Source organism: Phlebotomus papatasi, chromosome 1 (assembly GCF_024763615.1).
Source record: "Phlebotomus papatasi isolate M1 chromosome 1, Ppap_2.1, whole genome shotgun sequence".
Taxonomy (NCBI): domain Eukaryota; kingdom Metazoa; phylum Arthropoda; class Insecta; order Diptera; family Psychodidae; genus Phlebotomus; species Phlebotomus papatasi.
Genome location: NC_077222.1, coordinates 45,682,905 through 45,708,288, shown reverse-complemented (window position 1 = coordinate 45,708,288; position 25,384 = coordinate 45,682,905). Strand labels below are relative to the sequence as shown.

At 31.3% G+C, this 25,384-nt stretch overlaps 1 protein-coding gene across 15 annotated transcripts in view; it reads left to right on the top strand.

The window, feature by feature from the left end:
- LOC129799384 (protein lap4-like) overlaps positions 1 to 25,384 on the top strand; it is a 148,185-nt gene that overhangs the window by 32,989 nt on the left and 89,812 nt on the right. For all 15 annotated transcript variants that reach the window (XM_055843220.1, XM_055843219.1, XM_055843217.1 and 12 more), the window contains exons 3-6: positions 5,537 to 5,705; positions 16,759 to 17,004; positions 19,232 to 19,399; positions 19,562 to 19,928. In XM_055843220.1, the coding sequence (XP_055699195.1) occupies positions 5,537 to 5,705; positions 16,759 to 17,004; positions 19,232 to 19,399; positions 19,562 to 19,928 (950 nt within the window). The remainder of the gene's footprint in view (positions 1 to 5,536; positions 5,706 to 16,758; positions 17,005 to 19,231; positions 19,400 to 19,561; positions 19,929 to 25,384) is intronic.

Below are 25,384 nucleotides of genomic sequence, written 5' to 3'. Positions count from 1 at the left end.
ATTTTGAGGTTTAACAAGTATAACATTCGGTTTTGAATATAAGGGATAAAATTAATTGTGAATACAACTATTTTTATTATCAAGATAAGTTAAAAATTTTATATAGTAAATTATCTTTGTTTCATTGTAATTTCGAAAATAATATTTTAAGCTTTGCTTACAAAAAAATTCAAGGATAAATATACTTAGACAATTGTTTTGTTAGGTTTCAAAATTAAAATAATTGCTAGTAAGAATCCTCAAATCTTGTGAATTTTCAATTAAAAAGAGAGATTATTGAAAGCTTTGCGATACAAGTTCTTTACTAACATATTCTATTTGATGTAAGTCAAAGCTTTTGTCGTATAATACTTTAAATAAAGAATCTCAGTTAAAAGCAAAGTTTTAGAAGATTATTAATAAATTTACTTCACAAATGTTAGTCTTCCACCTCGATCAAGAGCTCTCCAGACATTCTCAAATCCACCAACACTTTTTAGGCCCACAATCATGATCACTATTCCAGACCCGGTAATTATGATGTACTGTAATGCATCAGTCCAAACTACCGCCTTTATTCCACCGATAGCTGTGTACCAAATACACAAGAGTCCAAGAACCACGGTTATTATATAAAGATTGATGCCAGTGACTTCTTCAAATGAAAGAGCGGGAACGTAGATTGTCAGAGGGATTACTAGAAAGCCCGTGATGATATAGAGAGCACTAGCAAGTTTTTTAACACTCGAATCAAAACGCATCTCGAGATACGTGAAGGTGGACATAAGTTGAAGTTCATAGAAGACAGGCAAGAAGATATGGTGCATTATCAGGAGCCATATAACAGAAACTCCTGAAACTAGCCAGTTGTGCAATCCAAAGGCATACATTTCCATACTCTGACCAATTGTTGCAGAACCAGAAATTGAAGTAGCTGCTAGTGAGAATATTACTGACATAATATTCAGCTTCTTTCCCCCGAAAAGATATTCTTCAATTGAAAAGTGCTTTTTTGATCCCAGCGCAAAGTATAATCCAATCATAAGACACATAACAAAAACAATTGTGAAGAAAAAATAGTCTAAAAATCCAAATTGAGCTTTTGATATTAACATTTTGGGACAAAGTTATTAGAGAAACTACATTCTGGGCTGATACAATCACTTTGACCAACAATTGTAGACTAACAACTACTAATTGTAGGTTCTATAAAGGGAGATTCTAATAAAGCAGCCTATTAAAATTATATTTATGCTCATATGTTAATTATCTACAGTAACAACATTTTTTTTAGAAGCAATAAAAATTTTGTGTAATTGTTTTATTTTTAAGTAGATTAGACAAAAACTTTATGGAAGGGATGTATGTAAATTTTAAAATAATATACCTTACTTTTTTGTTTATTTTGTGGACTAAATAACCCAAATAACCCATCAGTGATGGTTTCATTTGCCTCGTATAAACATTCTCTCAGTCATGTTAAGGGGATTGTTACCTTTCTCACATAAAGAATAATATGTGGGTGGGAGAGGGGAAATACTTGAAAAGGTGGGCAGAAGTTGAGGAAACAAGTGTAATTTATTCACGCAAAGAAAGAAGTACGAAACCAAAAAGAAATATGCTAGAAGGTTATAACAATATGAATGAGAAACAAACCATATAGTGAATATTTAAAGTGGATATGGTTGTAATCAAAGGTAAAAAATCTCTAAAGATGATTCTTCTAGCAAATTGTTGAGAAAGTTGTAGAAAAAGAGCGAGAAAGTAGGACAACACTATAGCATAGAATTGGTGGTTAAAAATCTCTTCAGATCAACCAACATGAGTTTCGAAAATTGAAAGAAACTCACGCTTTCTTTTATTTAGGCTCAAGAATACTTTTTTTTCAAATTAGAAAATTATTTTAAATCAAAATGCCAAGTCAAATATATATGTAATAGATAAGTCTGATTGATTTTATAATTCTGTATACATTTTATCATACACTTTAAAAAAAAATTATTAATGATTCAGTTTGTTGAATTATTATTATTGTTCTCAATCATAGAGAATTTATATTCCCTTTTATACTACTCATTATGTTACAGAAGAACTTTGAGTTTTTCTAAGTTGTTCCCGTCCAGTTGAGAGGTTTGCTTATAACCAGGACTAAAAATGGACAGACGGACAAACTAGATATAATACTTTAAATAGAGTATAAAAGAATTTTTTTAAGATATTCGTTTTGCACATTGATACTTTTTGCCACCCTCCGGACTCTTATATAACACACGTAATTGCTTTATTTATTTTACTGCTAGAACTCAACTGTTGTTTTATAATCCACTTTTTTCAAATCGTGTGTGACACTGCTAGAGGCTAAACAGTAAGATATATCGAGTTCCGGTCCCCGACGACACCCCCATATGTCAATATTCTCTAGGACAGTCATTTTTCATTTGTCCCCCACCCTTAAAAAACGTGTTTAGGAAACGGCACGTAGAATTTTTTCATTTTTATTTTCGAATATGTTTTGGATGTAGTCAAGGTGAATATTTCGTCCTTATGGCGCTGGCTTACCTTTTCAATTGAGTGAAATTCAATCGATTGAAATCTTACCTTTTTCTCTTTCAAATTGAAATTAGATGTAGCTGTCCCTACAAATGTCAAATGTCAAATGAAAATTGAAATTGAAATTGAAAATGAAATTCAAATTTCAATTTTCATGTGACAGAACGAGACAAATTAATCTTAATTTAGTTTGAAAAAGTAAGAAGTAAAATTTCAATCGATTGAATTTCACTCAATTGAAAAGGTGTGCCAGCGCCATTATGTTCGAAAAACATTTCAATATCGAATTTTCAATTGTCAAAGTTCAACCACTTTGGAATTTGGAGGGTCTATTATTCAATAGATTTGCTTAAAGTTGAACTTAAAAAAAAACTGTAACGAATTGTAAAGTACGCGCAAATGATATATAGGGTCGAAGGAACACCTTTTCGCCAGGGAACCCCTATATTGACACTTTTGTCATAATTTTGAAATTTGTTGAATGCATTTAACAAAATCTAAGTAATATTACGTTAATTCATTAATCTACGTTTTTCGATAAGGATAAGTGTTCAAATTTCGTATTCTAAAGGGTGCAGAATAGGTCCTGACCTAGTGTCAATAGGTGTTCCTTTCACCCTACCTTCCTTAATTTTATTTTTATTGATTTCATATTTGGAAAAATATGAAATGTTCGAACGTAGAGTGTGTGCGAAGCTTGAAAATCTTATCCTACACGAAGAACTCTTTCTCATGAGTTCGAGCACTCCGCAAAGCTGGGACGCTTTGCCATCTCTTTTGCGTAAGGTAAAGTGTCCTCAAGTCGACCGCTTCCTCAATTCGACCGGTAGAGTTATTTATTCAATTTATTTATATTTGCACTAATATTTGGCGTATTAATATTAAACCTAACATAAATAGTGAATTATTCCATAAATAAATACAAATCAGTGACAATTTTATAGAAATTCAGCATTAAAACATTCAAATATTGATCACCGGTCGAGTCGAGGAACCGGTCGACTCGAGGGCGCTTTACCTTATTTTAATGTTTAATTTTAATCAAAAACATCAAATTTAATCAAAAATAAATCGTCGGTTGCATTTCTTTGGTGTCATCATTTATCGCAAGAGGCGACGACGTCTGTATTATAGCTTTCACCAAAGGTAGATACAAAACAATTGCAGTTACGACAATGGTTGTATCAACCGACGAAATACAATCAATATATCAAATAGAAGATTTCATTAAACTAATATTTTCTGTGAATGAAGGTTATGTTTAATTTCCATGAAACCACGAAATTATTCTATCTTATTCATGTGAACATATACTTGAACATACTAACTGAATATTAGAATTGTCTGTAAGCAATAGTTTAAAATTCTTTCTCTCAAGTTCCTAAAATTATTTCTGACTCAATTGTGCTGAGTTTCTGATTATCTGATTCGCATCTCAAGCTTAATAATATACAAATGGCAACTATACAACACGGTACTTTCCTAAGAGGTATGAAGATATGAGATGAAGTTTTATATGAAAATAATCAAGTTTACAAAATAGGTTTTAAGTTCTAGTAAGCGGAGTCTCCAAGTGGATTGTTAAATTTTATTAATATTGTTAAACAAATGGGAATATGTATGTTTTTTTTAAAGTAAGTTGGTAGTAAGCTATGGAAATACTTGAAGATTTTTCATGTTCCCATAAATCCTGTATAATTTCTCGCCTCAAAGGTAATTACAGTAAAGTTGTCTGAGCGATTAAACTCTAACGAAAGGTAGAATTGACCACAAGAATGGACTAGTGGAATGTGTTGAGTTAGGAGATGGGATATAAGGGAAAAGAAGTCAAACAGCGGTTTTCTCGGCAACTTTTTTTATTCGTCGTCTATTTGGTATAGATTTGCGCAAATTGCACGACTTGTTCCCGTTCTAGTTGGTCAAGTAACGATTTCGGAATGAGATTGTTGCGCGATGTGTGATGGGTTGAGAAATCCCCAACTTTCATTGTATTTATATAGCATTGTGCACGAGAAAAAGAGTGTTGTTACTTTTCCGAAAAAAAGTTCCGTTTTATGTTTAACACGATTTTGGAATCTAATGGGTAAAATTGTGTTTTTAAAGAGGGATTTTGCTGGAGCTTATTCGATTTGAGGTGGTTTTATCGCATACAATATTTTAAATGCTGTACAGGTGGATGTGTGAAATGCGTTGTTGTGAGCTGGAATGTTATAGGAGATGAAAAATCAATGGATATTGTTGAAAATGTATGAAAGTTCTTTTTTTTTCTATGCCAAGCACAACGAAATTAAATAGAGGCTCAATGGATGAGTCAAGATGTTTCATACAGTATGTATTTGTAGATTTTTTTTCGGATTCTATATCTCTATATCTCTTATCATAATCAATGAAAAATGTAGTGTTTTTTTAAACTGATAAGAGCACCACACACTCGCGTCCATCGCTGTCTTAGCATTATTAGCCAACCTCAAGAGAGTAATATGATAAAAGTTACAAAAGTTAATTAAGTCGTAACAGCAATCTTATATGGAATATATTTAAAATTTTGAAAGTCAAGTAATGGTCATCCCATGTGACTCACAAGTAATTAAATAAATGAATAAGAACTTTTTTTTTTGAACACCTGATCCAGCTCAAAGTGTTAAATTGTGCGCTGAAAACTAACGAAATAAATGATGGCATTTTCCACCAGCGTGAATAAAATTGTTGTCATGGTGACAGTCTTTTGTGTACTAAATAAAAAAAAAACGTCGATGGGATGGTGAGAGTTTCGTTGCTATTTAGATTCTTTAAACGATACCATAAAGAAGACTACCTACCTTCATTTATATATAACTAACTGATATTTTTGAGGATGAGAAAAGGGATACTTTGTGTGGCCTTTAAACGTCAACGTAATCCTGTACCTTGCTTTATTGTCATATTATTTACTATTTATTGTATCTTTCTTTTATCCGAAAGCCGAAGGTTAAACAAAAATGAATTGCCTTTTTTTTTTAAATTGCAGATATACCGGACATTCCTGATGATATCAAACACCTTCGAAGTTTACAGGTAGCTGACTTCAGTTCGAATCCAATTCCACGATTGCCCGCCGGCTTTTCGCAACTGAAAAGCTTAACAGTATTAGGACTCAATGATATGTCGTTGACATCATTGCCAGCCGATTTTGGAAGGTGAGATCCATCACGTTTTTCGTTTAATCTTCTCACTGAAATGCTTGTTTATGTTTCCACGTCTCGTTCATTTCCTTTTATTTTTGTATTCATGCCATTTAGCCCACAAAGTAGGGCATTTAAACTAGACGAAATAAGATGAACATATATACATATAATATATACGTGAAAAAAGCCCACCACATATGGAAAAAAACAACAAAAAAAAAAGTAAAATACTGGTGAAGACTTGTTTTTCTCTCTTAGGAGTCTATTGGCCACTTTGACCGTATTGAATGAAGAATATAAATGTAACAACACTTATCGGCTTTGGAAATATAATTTAACCTTTAACTTGAAACAATTGCCTAACGGAAAATATAACTACTTCAACTTTATGAAGGAGTTGTACTAGTTACAAGAAATTTAATGTGTACGGGCGTTCTTTTCACTTTATTCCAAATTATTACCTATTGAATCAGAAAGGATTATATGACGGGAAAAAGTGAACTAGATGGATTAGATGGTGAATCATAAAAAATATTTTAATAAAATCAACTTATTAAGAATCTCATCTAGGGGAGACTGGGGCACATGTAACCATTTTCGATAGATGCGAATTTGAGGTGATTTTCCAAGGACACCGTGATTTTTTGGAAAATATTTCTTAGCTCATGTTTTACCCTTGGGTATAGGCAATTCGTCGAGGGTAATGCGGATGCTGGAAAACAATTGAGTTTTCCATAAAAATAAAATTTGTGTCCCTGTGCATTTTTCTCTTTTCACAAAATACCTGGGGTAGAAGTAACCACTTTCTGGGGAGGATGTAAACACCTTTTTTCCCACCCTTGAAATTAACTTTGCATCACTCTCGATTATTTTAATTACTTAAGAGATATATAAAGACTGTATATTTTTCAAAAAATCATGACACTTTTTACTAAGAATAATTAAAATAGCAAAAAAACTAAAAGCATGCATATCAAAGACATTTTTCAATGGATTTTCCCCATATTTTGACATGATGTGACTTTTTATTTAACACAGCGCCACCAATTTTTTTCGTAATCTATGAATTATAGATATTTCGCATGAAGGTCAATTTCCCGCTCTTTTACCTACTCATTTTGTGAAATTGAAATTGCCTGGTTACATTTACCCCAAATGCTGTTTTCTGACCAATTATTAATTCTTTTGAAATAATGAGAATCTCAATTTGTCTAGTAAATCCATAAATATAATCCTAAAAGATGTAGGAAAGAACTGGTATTGCTACATTTCGATTATTTTACACAGTTTTTAATTTCCAGGTGGAAATCCAAATGACCAAAATAATTGAAATATCAACATTTTTGGGAAAAATGATTTTTATTTTTAAAGTATTAGGATTTTATTGACCAATTCATCTGTGGACATACATCCCCATGGTATCTATGAATGCTTATGGGTTTTATCCTCTGGAGTCTTAAAATTAATGAAAAAAATCACAGTGTTTACAACTACCCCAGATTACTACTGCCCCAGTTCCCCCTAATAGAGTAACTGCTGATGCTGAGATTTTATAGACCGATTTCCTCTGAGCTGCCGCAGAATAGTTGTATTTTGGTAAAGTTATTTGTAAATAATGCAAATTTGGCCAGCAAAAATTAAAATTTGGTCAGTAAAAAAAAATAATTTGATAGCGGAAGAATTAAATTTTCTTTTAGCTTTCGTTTTTTTTATGTTAGTTTTAGTAATAGTGATTCGTGATAATGATGATTGGTGATCTTCAGTTGCCTGGTAGACATGTTCTGAAAAAAATTTTGAATCTCCTATTGTAACGGTTCTTCAAGGAAACCGTTACTTCAAGAAAGTTCTGAGAACTAGAGATATTATTTTTCACTGGTTTAGGGCAAATTGAGTGTGATTTAACTCTTTAAGGACGAAAAGAAACTAAAAAATTTGGGGTCGGAAAAAAATCACTTTTTTCTGACTGTTAAAAACAAACCCGGACTTTAGAAGGCCATAAGAAAAATTTCATTTTTAGGTCACCGGTGACCTAATCGTACTTAAAGTGTTAAGAGACCAAGGAATTTCCAATAAATTTCAACCGATAACTGGTTATAAAACTATGGTTAATATTTTTAGTGGAAAATCTTGAACTCAGAAGTACAATTATTTTTTCTCATAATTTGGACTTCTAAATAACTTTTTCTATCAATATAATAAATAGGGGAAACTGGGGCAATACTATACAAGGGGTAGTAATAAGTACTGAAATTTTTAAAATTACATATTAAACTTCAGAGGCCGAGACCTATATGAATTCTTAGATACTAAAGGGATCCTTGTTCGCTGAAGAAATGATCGACATAAGTTCAGATGGGGATTTCTATAACAGTATTACAATCTCATATGACATATTTTCGTGGTAAATTAGAGAGCAGGACGACATTAAAGCCAAGTAAACATCAAATGTCCATTGCAAGGAGCTTTATGAAGCTTCTAGTAATTGATATAAATCAGATTTACGATTAATTCTTCCGATTTAAAAAAAAATAAATTTGGCATATTATATAGTCATACTGTTAAAAAATACCCCTACAGGTAATTTGAACATATTAAATCAGTGTTTGCTACTGCCCCACGTTTTTGCTACCCCCGTTTGCCCCAATTCATTTTTTAAAACCAAAGCCACAAATTTCAATATTTTGAAAATATTTAAAATACTTTGTTTCTCATATTTCTGTAGTGGTTTATCTCATTACTAATTTGAAAATTCTGGAAATGGTCTAATAATCTCTAGACTCTGCATTGAAGAAAAAATCAATTTTAATTCCAACATCTTGTTTTTCTCCTGAGATATTGTAGTATATCAAGTAAGTGACTTTATCTTGTATATTTCAAAAGTTCTTAATAACATTTGCAGTGACTGTAGAAAGTATAGGGGAGACTGGGGAAAAACTTGTCAAAACGCATATTTAATTCTTTTACGAGATCTGAGAAAATTTAAACGTTTTATAATGAGCATATTCTTGTAGGAAATTTACTGCTCTACAACATTGCAGAAGACTATTTTCCTCTATTTTGAAAGAAATGTGATTGTCGAATCATTCTCTAAAAGTCGATTTTGTGGAGATTCTCAAAATGGCTGGGGCAAATTTTGCCAGTATTCGGATAATTTGTGACGTTTTACTCTCGCAAACGTAAAAAATATCAAATAGACATATTTTTATAGGAAATTTATTCCTCTACAACTTTATCGAAGAAAATTTTTCTCTATCTTAACGAGAAATGTGCTTAAATTGAGCTAATCAGTATTGATATTTTCTGTAAGCCAAATATTCCAAAAAATAGGGCTAAAAATTTCAGATTTTTTATTTCACATAATCCTTCCTCGAATCCCTTGAAACTTTGTAAGTTTAACGGCGTTATCACACTTGCACATTAAAATTTTAATGTGATTCACATTAATTGTCGCTTGTGAGCGTCGAAATATGCTATTTGTGTCTTTGAGTTACTTAATATTTGGGGCTTTTCTATTTATTGATAAAGAAGTGAACTTGGCCTGCAAAAATAAGTTTAAATTTACCTAAAGCATAAATATTTTTCACATTAAAAAATTAAAGAGAAAATCGCATTAATTTTTCGCATTAATGGTATAAATCAATTTATATCAAATTTTGCGGGCCAAGTCTACCTTTTTATCAACAAATAGATCAAATTTTGAATATAAAATGATTCAAACACAAAAATTACACATTTGGACTCTCACCAGCGACAATTAATGTGAATCATAATAAAAATTTAATGTGCAAATGTGCACAGTAAGAAGGTTCATTAAGGCTATCTATAATAAAAATTTCAAGCCTGAGTCTTTTTTATTTTAGAAAATAGTGAATATTGAAATTTTCGTTTTGACAAATTTTGCTCCAGTCTCCCCTACTTGTTAAACATAACTCCACCACAACAAATCCAATTACAAAGTCACTTTCAGTATATTTTTCTTGCATTATATCAGTAACAACAGCATAATGTATTATGCATTGAATAGTGGTATTCTTTCTGCATTTTAGAGTCAGGGATGTTGCAAAAATCTGTGTTATGGAAATAGAGACCTTTTAGTGGTACATTAAGAAGAAAAAAAGAGAAAATTGCTTAAATTAAATGGGAGGAGTGAAGGGGAAATATAATGTTGTTGCATAGTATGAAATTTTTTTTTTGTTTGTAAAAAGGATAAAATGTCCGCTGCATTGTTCATGGACACATCCTTTCTGGCACATATGAAAGAGCAGTAAGTGCGATAAAAATATGGTGCAGTAATGAACAATTCTATTTTTAATAGCATCATCCTCGAACCTCGAGTGCTTTCCAGAAAGTACTTCTGACATTTTTTCCAGAACTCCCACATTGCCCACTGTGTGTATGGTAAAAATAATAGGGAATATAATAAATGTAATGGCAAAGAGGGAGAGAAAGAGATGAAAAACCTGAGGAAAAGTAGATGGTATAGGGGATTATGTTTTTTTTTCTTAAGCCAAGTGAGTACATAAAGTGCTTGAGCAATTGGAGCTCATTATATGAGACATCCATCCCTTTATTCTTGTCAATCAATTAAAATTCCATGAGTTGTGAACATTTTTCTACATCTATTTGCAAATGAGAAAAGTATAACTAAGTGTAGACAAAAGAGATGAATTTTCAATTTCATCTTAATTCACGTGTATCACGAATATTAAAAGTAAAACACACAATGGAAGCATTAGAAGTTCATTTTTTTTTACTATTATTCTTGCATAACTCTCATAATTTATGCTAGATTCTCATTTAGTAATTTTTCCCATTAAAAGCCTGTCTTTAAAAGTAGATTATGTTGGTATTTCTTGCGGTTTTCTTCCTCATTCAGCTACTGTTGGTGGAATTTGATTTTTTACGCATCGCAAAGGCATCAGATTAAATTATATTTTAATAAAATACCTCAATGTAAACAATACTTGGGATTAGTTACTTCAATTAGCACAGTGAAGGTGTGATTGGGAAAATTTTCGTGAGAGGTTGTTTTTTCTCTTCGGTATACACGCGATTTCCCGTAGAGAAGTTTCAGAGGTAGGCAGAAGCACTTTAGAGTTTGAGTTGATGTTTTGATGGTCAAATAATATTTATCAAATTTATACCTTTTACACAGGTTTAGTAAAAAGTTTATGTAGCGAAAATGGAAAAAATAATATTAATTCCGAAAATTAAGTAAGACTTGCAAGTCAACTTGCTTGACTTTATCAGACTTAGGGCAATGACTCTAATTTTATTTCTTATATTTCATCGCTTAATGCCCTAGACACGCTTACGACTTAATCCGAGAGACGGCTTAATGCAGTTATAATGAAAATAATGATTTGACTAAATTCCCATCAGTTTCCCACTAACTAAGCCGTTTTTCGGCTTAAGCCGAGAAACGGATTAGTCTGAAACCGATGGAGATGTAATCTAATCAATTTTTTTCTATTATAATTACGTTAAGCTCTCTTTCGGCTTAACCCTTTAACCCTTTAAGGACGATTGGAACACCGGTGTCCCATAAAGAAAATAATTCCTGACTACCTAAAGTTATTTTTTTCTTATGTCTGTACATAATTGTAAAGTAGAAGATTGAAGGAATCTAGGTTATTTTTTGCAAGTCTCTAGCTATTTGCTATTTAGGTAATATTTAGGCTAAAAAATGGCGAATTTTTAAATTCTCAAATTCATAATTGATTTTATTTATTTTTTATACTTCCAATTTTTTTTTTACGCAAAACCATTTGACAATAAAAACTAAAATACTTATACGGTTATACGTAATATTTCTCATTAAAGCGAAAAATATTATTCATTGGTATTGTCAGAAAAATTACTTAAATTTTTGGGCTATTTTTGTCCCTATCGTTCATAGAAGCACAAAATACACCGAATCAAACTCTGTTGGACTTTCCAAGGTTATATGTAAGGCATCATTGATTATGGTACTCAGTTTAACTTTTATTGTTGATTTTCAGTCCGTAAAAAGTGTCTCGTCGTTAAAGGGTTAAGGACGTTTGGATTACTAGTGACCCAAAAATGAAATTTTTCCTACGACCATTCAAAGTCGCTGTTTTTGTCTAAAAAGTCAGAAAAAGTGATTTTTTTCTAACGCCCAATTTTTGACCCTCTCGTTCTTAAAATATTAAGCCGTAAGTGTGTCTAGGGTATTGTGGAGTTTGCATTCAACTATTTAATAAAATGCTTTATTCAAGTTCACTAGTTATTTATTTATATATTTTTTCATTTGACAGTTCAATCATAATTCAATTCTAATGCCATCTGACGGCGGGTACCACAGGTATAATCGTATTTATATACTTCCGTGACTGCTACAAAAATACTTTTCTCGGAGAAATTAGTTCGATTTCAAAACAGATAAAAGTAGACCAAATCTGGCAAATAAGGAGGATAATCAGATAATTATTTATTATTTCAAATTTTTGCCTAGGAATTTGCCTTCTACCGTATTTTTATGAAATTTTTACCTTTTAAGGATAATTGGATTACCTCTGAACCATTGTGAAAATAATTTTACCTGACTACCTAAAGTTATTTGTTTCTAAAGTTTGTAGGGGAAAGTGCTCATGCTTTAAGTATGCACGGTCCCAATCTTCATAATACATGTGACTCATCGCATCCATATTGTAAAAACTAGGGGAAAGTGTCCTGTTTTTGAATTATATTGTGAAATCACATTTATTTAGATATATAAAAAAACTTAGGCCTTTATAAAGCTTGGGACCGTCCAAAGCATAGGCACTTTCCCCTACGTAATCCTAAAGTTCAAAAGTTTAAGAATTTTGAATATTTTTTTGCACATCTCCAGCTATTTGGCATTAGTAAATATTTAAGCTCAAAAATGACGAATTTTCAAATTACCGCAAGATGTTTATTACTTATTTTTATTATTTCCATTTTTTTTAGCAAAAACCTCTTGGCACTAAAAAGTACAATAACTAAGGTAAAGTACCCTCACTCAACCGGTGTCCTCGACTCGACCCGTCGATCAATTTTTGAGTGTTTGATGGTTAATTTCTATGAAATTATCACTGATTCGTATTATTTATCGAATAATTGACCTATTAATGTTAAATCATGCGATAAATATTATAGGAAGTAATAGCGAATATAAATGAACTAAATAAATAATTCTACCGATCGAGCGATGGCACTTTACCTTATACACAATATTTTTCATTATAGTGAAAATTATTATCATTTATTAGTAGGGGAGACTGGGGCAAAAAGTCACGAAATGGATATTTTATTTTTTTACAAGCTACCCGAGCACCTCCAAAATTTCCAATTTCTAGCACAGTTTTATAGGAAATTTACCGCTCTACAACTCTGTGAAAGTCATTTTCTTCTATTTTGTAAGGAACGAGCCGTTTTCTAAAAGGTAATTTTGTGATCATTCTCAAAAATGCTGGGACAAATAGTATCAGACATAAGATATTATCACATTTTGATTCGCTTTATTATGGGATTCCGTAAATTTAAGTAAAATACCTAGATTACATATTTTCATAGGAAATTTATTCTTCTACACCTTTGTAAAACACCGTTTTCTCTATCTGAGCGAGAAAAGCGCATTTTAAGCTATTTTACAAAAAACATACAAAAGACTGCAAATCGTTTGACCAATGCAAACAACAAGCGGCGAGACATGGTAATGTTGTTTCTTTTCGCCGTGGAACATCAGAAATTTTTTCGGTTTTTGTTACTTTTTGCTCCATACCTTTTGTTACTTTTTACCCCAAGTGGCTGTTTTTAATAAAAGTATTTCTGGAGAAAAGAATCTTTTTAAAATTCTAAAATAGATAGCGGATTTGTATTCAAAGAATATCCAGGTAATTTGAGAAATATTCACCAGTGCATCAAATTTAATATAGGGGAAGTGCTTATAATTTTGGACAGTCTGCATATAAGCATCGATATCCCAAGTTTGAAGTGCGATATTTTCAATACTAATTGACTTTTTTTTTGTTACTCTCTTTTCAGAAGGATTGTTTAGAAACTTGGCAAGCTATTTATCATCTCATTTTTACTAAAATAAGTTTTAATACGTTTAAAAATGAATTGATATGTAGAGGTGAATTTGACTCTTATTTTGGACAACTTGGTTATTAATTTTTACAACTTGTCTGTAAATTTGGACAGATAATCCGCCTCAACAGGATGCCCATTGTTCTTCATTTTATGAACCAATCTTACCAAGTCCTCTTCCTGTTCATGTAAGGGAAACGTAGAATGTCACAGAAGCCCAGAAACTTTCCATATCATTCATTAAAGTGAGTTGACTTCGATACTCCAAGTACGTGCAGATTCGCTCATTCCCTGACCTTTCCGGGAGCCTTTCAAGGCATTTCTCGCTACATCTCTTTCGTAGAGATGATGCTCCTTTGTTTCTTCAGGCATTTGTCCAACCTAGTCATCACAAAAGCTAAAACTTCACGAAATTTCGTGAGAAAAACACCTGTCCAAAATAAGAATCATCACCTCACTGGTGAATGTCTTAAAAAATTTCCCATTTTTCACACGAAAAATATAATTCACAGGGCAAATCTCACTTCAGGTCAAATGTACAAATCATCAGTAACGTGAATCAACACAATATTCAATGAATATTCAATAATATCACTCAAAAACAGCGAACAAACTTTGTTAGTACTTCACCAAAACTAAATAAGAGTGAAGTAAGCCACGAAGTTCTGTCATATTTCTCGTAAGCAATTGCTCACACTGAATTTTCAACAAAGCAATTTCAACTCAAATAATATTCAAATTTTAACGTATTTAGTGTTAAAATCTTCCAAAAAGAACAAATATTTAGATAGAATTCATTATTCATCAAATATTGGAATAAAAATCCATCATTTTAATCAATTTATTTTTAGTGTCCAATGTTATCCTCAAAGTGTCCAAAATAAGAAACTGGACAAAATTATAAGCATTTCCCCTAAGTAGCTAATAATTGATATCTTCTGCTCTGAAAATATTTCAAACATAGGGCTAAAAATTTCGATATTTTTTATTTTCTAAATTTCTTTTTCAAATTCTAACAAACTTACGGCAGTGAAGAAGACCTATGGAGGCTATCTATGGAAAAAAATTGAAGCCGCTATCTTATTTATCTTGGAAGATATTGAATTTTAAAATTTTCGATTTGTGACTTTTTGCCCCAGCCTCCCCTATTGACAGAAATTTTTTTTGTGCTATTATTGTCTCTATAGTCCATAGAGATAAAAAAATATACCGATTCAGTTGGATTTTCCAAGGTTAGATGTACAAAGACATTTCAGTTGTAGATTTTCTGTCAATGAAAAGTGTCTCGTCTTTTCAGGGTTAAACGTACGCAGAACTACTTTTCCAAGTGGTTTTTCCATGTTAAATTTATCTATATAGGATAAAATTTTCAAAAGTGAACGATAAAAATTATTATAAATAATTGCACATTATTTAGATCATTTAGATTATTTAGTAGATTTCAATAGCAGTAACTATCTATATTCCAGAATCAATGTATCTAAATCTATCGTGAATTCAATGACGTGTGTATGAGAAGTAGGAAGAAAAGTGGCAGTGGTCAGAAACATCATTGATTCTTTCTCATTGGGAAGGCAAATTTTTGTTTACGTGACGATGGCACTAATAATCGTTTCTGTTCAATGTTTCACTATATGCTAATTCAATTAAGTGGAACAAATTTAACATTCTGATGCTGAAAATCACTTTCGTGGTGTATTTTGAGGCACAGCCGGCTGAAGACATTGTGAAGGTGTGGGGTGGGGTGATGGATTTGAGGAAGAGTGAGAATGAGATGAAAAGCAATTTATTTTCAATTATATTGTTTTAATTTAGACACTGAAAATCTATCTCTTCAATTGACATTTTGGTGGTTTTGCTGTTGTGAAGCGTGATTTTATGATTTCTCAAAATGGAACAAATTTCTATTTCAGTGATTAGTGGTTTTCTTCAAAATGTGGTTGATGACGGGGGGAAATTGGTGGGAGAGGGAATATTTTAAATGTTCTCCATAAGAATGGAATATGATGAAAATTTATAAATTAAAGTGGCTAATTTTAGATACGAGTCGAACTAAATTTATGATCCACAAACGGTGTAACCTACTTGGCGCAGAAATGTAAAGCTCCTCTTCTTTTTCCTTCAATTTCACCATACAATTTTTCAACTGCTTTGTTTTGTTTATAGTACTCTCAAAATTCACACAAAGTATATACGTAATTGTGCTCATGAAGATGAAATGATGCACGAGGGGTATAAGATTTATTTTCAGCACTGTAATGGTCCAAATATAGCGTGTGAATATTATTTTTACAATTTTTTTTCTTCATCCATCAATATTGCACGTTTTAACACGGAGAATAATTTTTGTGAGCAATTTTTCATAAGTAATAAATTTTCCGTGATTTTTCTTTCTTCTTTACCAAAATACATCGTACCATTGGGAATAATTAAATTTAAATTATTTTTTTATACTTTATTGCTGGATCTTTTGTAATCCTTTGGGATTGTTTTTTTATCTTTGGCTTTTTGAGTCTTAGTGGGGATTTAGGAGATTAACGAACGACTTATACAAAAAGAGGTATTTGATTGAGAGAGAATCCACTGTCGATGGATAAATGAAAGTCTGTGAAGAACGTGCATTTTTTTTCTAACAATTCATCAAGTGTGTATATAGCAAAATATATAACGTAATTTTTATTTATTATGTGTGTGCAAGTAAACAAAACAGACACTCTATGAGAGTATGGATGGAATGCTAAATGAGGTATTTGTATGCGTAATTTACAATTGGAATAACTACATTTCCAAATGGATCATATATTTAAATTGCGCATCGTACTGGAAACTTGTCAACAAAAATTGCTACAACTCCCCATTAAATATTGGTCAATATAATATGTATTATATGGAAAGTACAATTTTCACACCTTTGACCGTTGAAATAAGTGTAATGCGGTAAATATGCTTTAGTAAAGTTATAAATTATATGGAAAATTTTCCATCTTTGCAGTTTGACGCAACTTGAATCGCTGGAATTGCGAGAGAATCTTCTTAAGAGTTTACCAGAGTCGATAAGTCAATTAACAAAATTGGAGCGACTGGATTTGGGTGATAATGAAATTGAACATTTACCCCCTCATTTGGGTCATTTACCAGCACTCCAGGAACTTTGGTTGGATCACAATCAATTACAGAAACTTCCACCTGATATTGGGTTGCTCAAGAATTTGGTGTGCCTTGATGTTTCTGAAAATAGGTGAGTTTCCTATTTTATTTGCTCCTTTTATTTATTGTGGACAGTTGTATGAATAGGCTTTTTGGGGTATCTTTTAGAAGTGGATATTTGAGTTTACTAGTGACAGACCATCTGTTTGAAGTTGTTTGTTAAGGTTGACAGTATGGTATTTTCTATTACATTTTGATAAAATGATGAGAAGGAGAACTTCCTATTGGTTAATTCAATTTATTAAAAATACTCCACGCAATTCTGCACTTAAGATTGCGTTTAAGATTTTTTTTTTTTGATTCTCGTATATGAATCGAATATGTCAGTCTCATTGTCATGTTAATCCTGCCGATATAGGAGACACAGGTCAAACGATTTCAGATTGCGTCTCACAAGGGAGGTCATCGAGTCATCAAATTCTGATTGGCTTCATATTAAGAACATAGACGGGGATGGGCATCATAAGGATTGTGTCATACTCAAAAAGTGCTAAATATTTTTTTCCTTTAAGAAAAGCGCTCAAAATAATTGCATGAAAAACTGTATATGATAAAGAAAGTTCTAGAAACAGCATATGCAGCAGTGGTGCAGCAGGCAAGCGGACGGTGTTTATATCGCAAAGGTCTCGAGTTCGATTCTTGCTTAGCGCCGTTTTATTGTTTTTTTTTTCATTTCTATTATTTTTTTTTAATCAGATATACATTTATTTATCGTTTTTTATCACTGAACATTTTGTTTTATCATTAATATAGCAATATTTGCTTTGCACTATGAATGTTTAACTCAAGTAGCGTTTTTAAAAGCTCTTTTACGCGTTTGCTGATTTTAATTTTTTTTTTAAAGAAATAAAAATTAAGAATTCATTCTCATATGGTCTGATTTGTCCTAGATATACATAGTGTTATTTTTATTTATTTTTTAAATCATTTGCCTAAGCAATGTGTCTTGTAAAATAATATATCAATAATATTTAATTTCTTTGGAAAAGTCTTCAGTTCAAAAATTAGTTTGATAACACTGTGCAACAGCAAAAAATGTGATTTAAAATGACCGGTATTTTCGGATTCCTTGGTGTCTCCTGAGTGATAACTCCGAAGAAAGTTATGGTCCATCACGTCTAGTTTCAGAGCTAGATTAAAATGAAAATCTTTAAGAAATTGGTTAGAAATATTTTATGAAATTTGTTTTTCTCTCAAAAATGGTACATCCTGGGATGTTGGCGTCAAAGGATGACTCAAGGATGTGTAGAGGAGGACTCAAGGAAAATTTTCCTGGAACAAACCATATCCCTATCTCCTCATTTTCCCTGAAGTATTTCAGATTTTCCTCATAAATCCCTAAATATCCTTAAATCCATTAAAAGGATGCATAGGACGACTTGCATCGTTTACAAAAATATTCTCCTGAACATCATAGGATCATAAAACTTTCCATTATCCCCAGAAATTATGCATTTGAATTATTTTGAACATGTGGACAACTCAAGAAATCCTGTTCTCTCGCCATCACCACTAAAAATCTTTAATATATATGAAGAATTATTTTATTAAACATATTTTATACAAATAACAGTACATCGTAGGATGTTAGTATGGTGTTAATGTCAAAGGACATTCTGTGGAGGGGGACTCAAGGAAGATTTTCCTAGAAAAAAAACTATATCCCTATTTCTTTTTCCCCTGTGATTTTCTAGTTTTTCCATTTAAATCGCTGAATATCCTTCAAATTCATGAAAAGGATTGTTTGTAAGGACACGACTCCTATATATAAAAATTCTTTTGAAAAAAAGAGTAAGGATCTCTGAAGATCTTAGGAAGCTAAAAGTATCGTTATCTAGAAATTAATAAATTTTATAAATATGTACTACTTGGGATTAAAAAGAAGCCCTCTAATTAAGAATTAAATCATCAACAAAAAAAAGTTATAGTAAGCCACTAAAAGTAATTTCCATAATTTTTTGAAGAGACTTTCATAAACTTTAAATTACTTTTGAAGGTGTAAAAATAAAGCTGTTTGTTTAACACGTGGTTGTTTTTTATACATAAAATATTTAAATACTTGAAGAAGTTTTGGGATTAAATTTTTTGTGTGTTTAAAAGTCGAGATTAAAGATGTGTTACGTTAAATATTTATATGTTACTCACATCATCCCTGATTTAAAGAGCACTCTTATATGAAGGGTTCTTTTGGGGATGGTATGGTGACATTTTACTGAAAAGTTTACCCTTTTTTCATGAAAAACCTCTATTTACACCAGATTGGAGGAGTTGCCCGAGGAAATTGGTGGTTTGGAAAATCTGACAGACTTGCACTTGTCGCAGAATTTGCTGGAGACCATCCCCGATGGGGTTTTACACTTGACCAAATTGACAATATTGAAACTAGATCAGAATCGATTACACACGCTGAATGAATCCATTGGAACGTGAGTGACATTTTTGTTTTTGCTTAGATTGGCCTTTTCATGATGCTAAGTTCTTCTGTAGACCATGAATAATTGAAGCAGATGTTTGAGGAGAGATATCACCAGTTAATCTAATATGTTACTTTCTTTTCTTTTCCTATCTCTGTCTAATTGATCAAACAGATGTGTTAACATGCAGGAGTTGATTCTGACGGAGAACTTTCTAATGGAATTGCCAAAATCAATTGGTAACATGACCAAGCTGAATAATTTGAATGTGGACCGAAATGCACTTACGGAGTTACCCATAGAGATTGGGAATTGTGTTAATATGGGAGTACTAAGTTTGAGGGATAACAAATTGACCAAGTTGCCATCGGAGTTGGGTAATTGCCTACAACTCCATGTGTTGGATGTGTCGGGAAATCGCCTCAACCACTTACCTTATTCATTGGTCAATTTGCAATTAAAAGCTGTGTGGCTGTCAGAGAATCAAGCACAATCCCTCCTTACATTTCAGCCGGACACAGATGAAGCAACTGGTGAACAGGTGATTGTCAAATTATATCTCATTGTTAATTTATTCATTTATTTCAAAATATTGTGTATGAAAAGCAATAGAATTTTAGTGGAATAATTCAATTCAATAATAATTGCTCCTTGCTCCTATTTGCATTGTTATGTTGACTGGTATGGTAAACTCTTACGTATAGGAATTTTGTTTCTCTTTCACTCTCTTTGCATACTTAATGGCTTTTCGTTGGAAGAGTTCATGAATGAAAGATTTCCCGGGAATTGACATAAAATTCCTCCTTCAATATTTATCCCATATTCTCTCTCCATTTCCCTGCAAATGTTTCTCAGCTTGATCACGATTATTCTATTTATGGTGTTCAATAAAAGAAGATGTTTATAGTTTAAGAGCATTTCTTCAAAATTAATATCAATTTTACGAGGATATCTTGAGTTACTTTTAACTGGAGAAAGTTTATTGATAGAATTGACAGTCATACATTAAGAATTCATCATTGAAATATTATGGAAAATGATATAATTTTTATATACATCTCAATAATACTTTTCCTAACAATTTACGGATGTTTAAGGTCGCTTGTATTACTTCGTGTCAATAAAGTATTTTAGCTGTGTCTAAATTTCGGAAAATTTGTATAAGATTTTCGTAGAAAAATGAATTAAATTAAAAGTACTATAAGACTCGGAAATTTAATAAATATGTTGGTCCGTTTAGTTAGAAAAACTCATAATTAATTTATTATATTATAATTTTTGTTTATGTGTATTATATAGTATTTTTCAAGATTTAATTTAATAAGCTTCGCCCAAAACTAATTTTAAGTCACGCCCCTTACAGCTACTACAGTCAACTGAAGTTCAAAAGTTACAATTTGCAAGGGTTAATTTAAAAAAAATTGCAACAACACCTTTTTTAGCCAGAGTGTTTGCAGTTAAAATCTATTCAGACTTTTCAATCCAATTTTCTGCTAAAATAGACTATGTCCCTCGAAAAGGTTGTCTTTTATTATTTTCTTGACCTCGTAATTAGGCCGAGGCCTATTGTGATCAACACCGTGTAGGGTAGCGGCATTACTTATGACCACATTAAGGACATATTTGCTCACAGCTTCTTTTATTTTTGATTAAGTAAGATAAAATTTTAACTGTAATTTCTTTAAAGTACTTTCTTTCGATATATCCAGGTGAATGTTTTAGGAAATTGCCTTAACAATGTTAAATACATAACTTGTGGCCGCTTTTACGATATGGCCGCTCGTGGAATGACTTATGGCCACAATGTAAAATGATGCAAAATAAACATAGAAATAAAATATTTTAAGTACAAAAGAATAGAAAAACATTTTAGGTAGTTTCAAATGTTTTTATTATTTTTTTCTTAAGTTTTTATAGTTTTTATTCATGATTGTAGCATTGCACTATTAATTGCTTCTCATCCTTGTATTTGCTGAGGCCCGCAATGCGTTTTTCGTAATGAAAAATCCATATTTGACTGCATGAAAAACCCACCTCATGGTGGTTTGATATTTCTTCCGGATGCTTTCCGGAGACTTTATGGAGGAGAGTTGTGAGAGGAATGTGATACACCTGAAATACTTTGGTTGCAGTCATTGCATTATCAATGTCTCTTAATGCCTGTGAGTTGAATTTTGAGGCTCTTTTTGGTTTCTTTATTTTTTTTTATTGGTATCATTGTCAATAAAAGTTAGGTTATCTGTAACAAAATACAAATTTATGAGATAAATCTGCAACTCCGGAATAATCTTTAAATCAGATTTTACACCACATTTATTTATAAACAATTTTATATTACAATTTCATCAACTTACCTTAAATTTCATTAAATTTTTGCCAGAAAACACCGAACTATTGAATAAAAACAATACAATTGACAACTCTACAAATCAAAATAGTGGCACATGTGAGGGCGCCACACGTCAAATACCGTGGCCACAAGTCTTAATCTTATCAATTTGGTCATAACTTATGGCCCCATCTTAATTTTATATTTGTTGTTAAAAAAATCATCAAAATTTAATAGTAAAAGAACATATAGTTATTAAGGAAAAAAGTTTTGATAACTAGTACTAAATATCTTCGATTGAAGATACAATATGTAGTTGTTAAAATTTTTGAGATCGTTAGTAAATTTCTTAACGATTCGACGTATTTTTAATCGTCATCCGCATCAGTAAAATATTTTCCTTTAATTGTTTATTATTGTACCGAAATATTAAAGTAAATCAATTTAAAATTTTCATTTAATGATAGCACACCAAATATTGCTAATTTTGTGATTCTTTTAAATCATTTGGGAGAAAAAATTGAAGATTTCTGGGAAGAGGCCATAAATAATGCCACCACATTATAAGGGCTATAACATTAAGGATATACACAAAAACAAACATTATTAAAATAATGTGTGAATTAAATTTAATTTATATGTTTATAACTCGATTTAGTGAAAAAAAGTCAGCAACAAATGATCCTAAAACATTTCTAGCTAGTTTTAATAAGACTTGTAATAAGAAATTGTTGTGATTAATTTAAAATTAGTTCAACATATTATTTTTTTCTTACTTTTCTGAACATTTTCAATGGCCATGATTTTTTTATTTATTAACCAATTTACTTGCTAATTCCTAAATATATCATTGCATCATCGAAAAAATTTTCAAAATCAATAAAATGCACCATCATTTGATCAAAAGCCTCTGAAGAAGTAGAATCAAAAAATATTTTTGGGCGGAACGTAACGTACTAAGTTTAGAACAAGCTTCCTCTCAAGAAGGAATATTTAAATTAACTAAATGATATTTTTTCAAAGTTTTATACTTAAACAAACTGATGTAATAAGACAAGAAAATAATTTTAACTGAGATTTTCGGGACATTAAATTTTGGGGAAAACCTAAACGAAATAATTTTATTGTTCGTAATCTACAAAAAAGTCTAATATACGTAATCTCGCGATTTTTGGACCCCAAAAATTCCCAATCTAACATTCTCACATAAAGAATCAGATGATTTTTAAAGGCACTCAAAAGATCAAAAAAACGTCTCAAAAACACGTCGTGCGATTTTATTCATTTTCAAGTGCTTAAACTAATTTTTATAAATGAAAAATACAAAATGGTGGACTATTGAGACGTTCACTAGAGCGCCTCGTCGCAGTACTATCAAATTGGCGGGAATTTTATAAATGTATTTCATAGTTGATCCAAAAAAAAATTCGGGACAATTGTGAAATAGGATTTTTTTTTTTTAGAATTTTGTAGAAAAGTGAACATTTTGAGACGAAATATTGATTTAAACACGTTGTAAAAGATATTAAAAAATTTTTTCAAATACCATTTAGATTAAGCTTTTATTCATTTTATTCGACCCATAAATTTTTCTTAATTTTTCTCGCCAATCCGGTTTGAACGATTTGAATATTTGAAATGGAAATATTTCAAATTGGCTTTATTTTTATGGTATATTTATGTGGTATATATGGTATTAAATAACTGAAATTCTTATGGTATATTTTTAGATAATTTATCTAACGATTTAAACTTTAAAACTAAAAATATAGACCATTTTTGACCTGGTAATGCAGGCTCCTTCCTTAAGGAGGATTACGAATTACCGTTGTACCATTCATAATAATGATTTCTTATTGTGACAGATTAAAAATAATTAATAATATTATTATTTTAAAAAAATAGATAATTGTTTTACCAATTTGAGAAAAATTGGATTCATTGGAAAGGTCTTGGAGACCCTAGAAAACTTGTATCAATTCCAAAATTGGCAGTTTATTTTTAATATAAATATTGTATCATTATTAAAGTATTTTAGGTGATGTTTTGAGTAATGTTCTGTTCGTAGCAAATTAACGGTAGATAAATATAAATAAAAGTGTCGTATAGAGAAACAATACTTTGCGGTATATTTATACTCTTTAACTCTTTCGCGTCTTTAGGGTAATGTCATGACTCGGGGAAAAAAGTTTTTTTTTGGTATTTACATTAATTGAAATCTATCTGTTCGTGCACGACATCATAATAGAAGGATGTAAGATTCTTGGCTCATTTTCTCAAGACTCCAGTTAGATTTCAATTAATGTAAATAGCTAAAAAGAAACTTTTTTCCCCGGGTCATATATGACCCTAAAGACGCGAAAGAGTTAACACGATGTTTTCCCATAATTTGGGCAAATGCAACTTTTATTAACCAAGATGTAAATAAATGATTCAAATTTCCACTTAGAGTGGAATAAATTTCCACTTTTTTCTAATGCCCTAGACACACTTAGGGTAGAGTAAGCCCTTTTCGCCACCTTAAGGTTTTGTACCCTTGTAATTCTTACAATTTTTGTCGAAATAAAAAGAAATTTTCTGTAAAAGTGCTTTGAAGCATTGTCTCTCTAATGAACCAGGAGACTTTCCGGGAATTTTTGGGCATCTAGTTGAAAAAATACATTTCCTGCAACAATGCACGTTTCAGTACTTTTCGCCACTTTGTAAACACTTTTTCGCCACTGTGTAAGCACTTTTTCGCCACTTGTTTTTAATTGATTTTTAAGAAACAGCAGCTTTCGAAAACCCGCAAAAGTACATTGCACAGTACTTTTCTTATTTAACACCTATATTAGACAATTATTAGAGTATTTCGAATGATTTTTTACACATTTTGACAAAAATCAATTGACAATTACGTCTGTTTCAACTAAATTCCGCGAGGTGCGCCACTTGTAAAATGCTTGGAAAAATGAGTGGCGAAAAGTACTTACACAACCGAAAAAAGTAAGCCCTATTTCACCACATCCGTATTTCTTTATTTTTTTGGAAAACATTATTAAATAATGATATTAGAGCGAAGCTTAGTTAATAACAAAGTGACTTTCAGTGAAAAAATATCAAATACTGTACTGCAAAAACATAAAATATTGCAAGACAATTTGTCTGAGCGTTGACAAGTTTATTAAGAACTCCATATTTTTTTGGTGGCTGTTCACCTTGACGACAATTTCTTCAATTAACTTGGAAATAATCTAGTCGGTGGAGCACCAGTTATGGTTTTCTGATCCGTTGGACTAGAGGTTACGAAGTAATAGTCATTTCGTAGTTCCATGAGCTCATAATTCCCTGAAAAAGTGATTTTATTTGTAGGTGGCGAAAAAGTACTGACTCTACCCTACGACTAATTTGACTAAATTTTCATAGGTTTCTCACAAACTGAGCCGTTTCTTGGCTTAAGTCGTAAATGTCTTTAGAGCATAAATCATCAGTACAAAAAGTTCATACAATCCATTTAGGATTATTTTACCAAGGATAAGGAAGTTGTCGAATAGTAGATAATTAGAACTATTATTAACACTTGGAAGGACCCTAGTGGCAGCCGCTTCCAATTTAGTTTTCAATTTAATTTTTTAAAGTGAAGAATATATCATTTCGCCTGGAGGGCTGATTAAATGCGTGCAGAATTT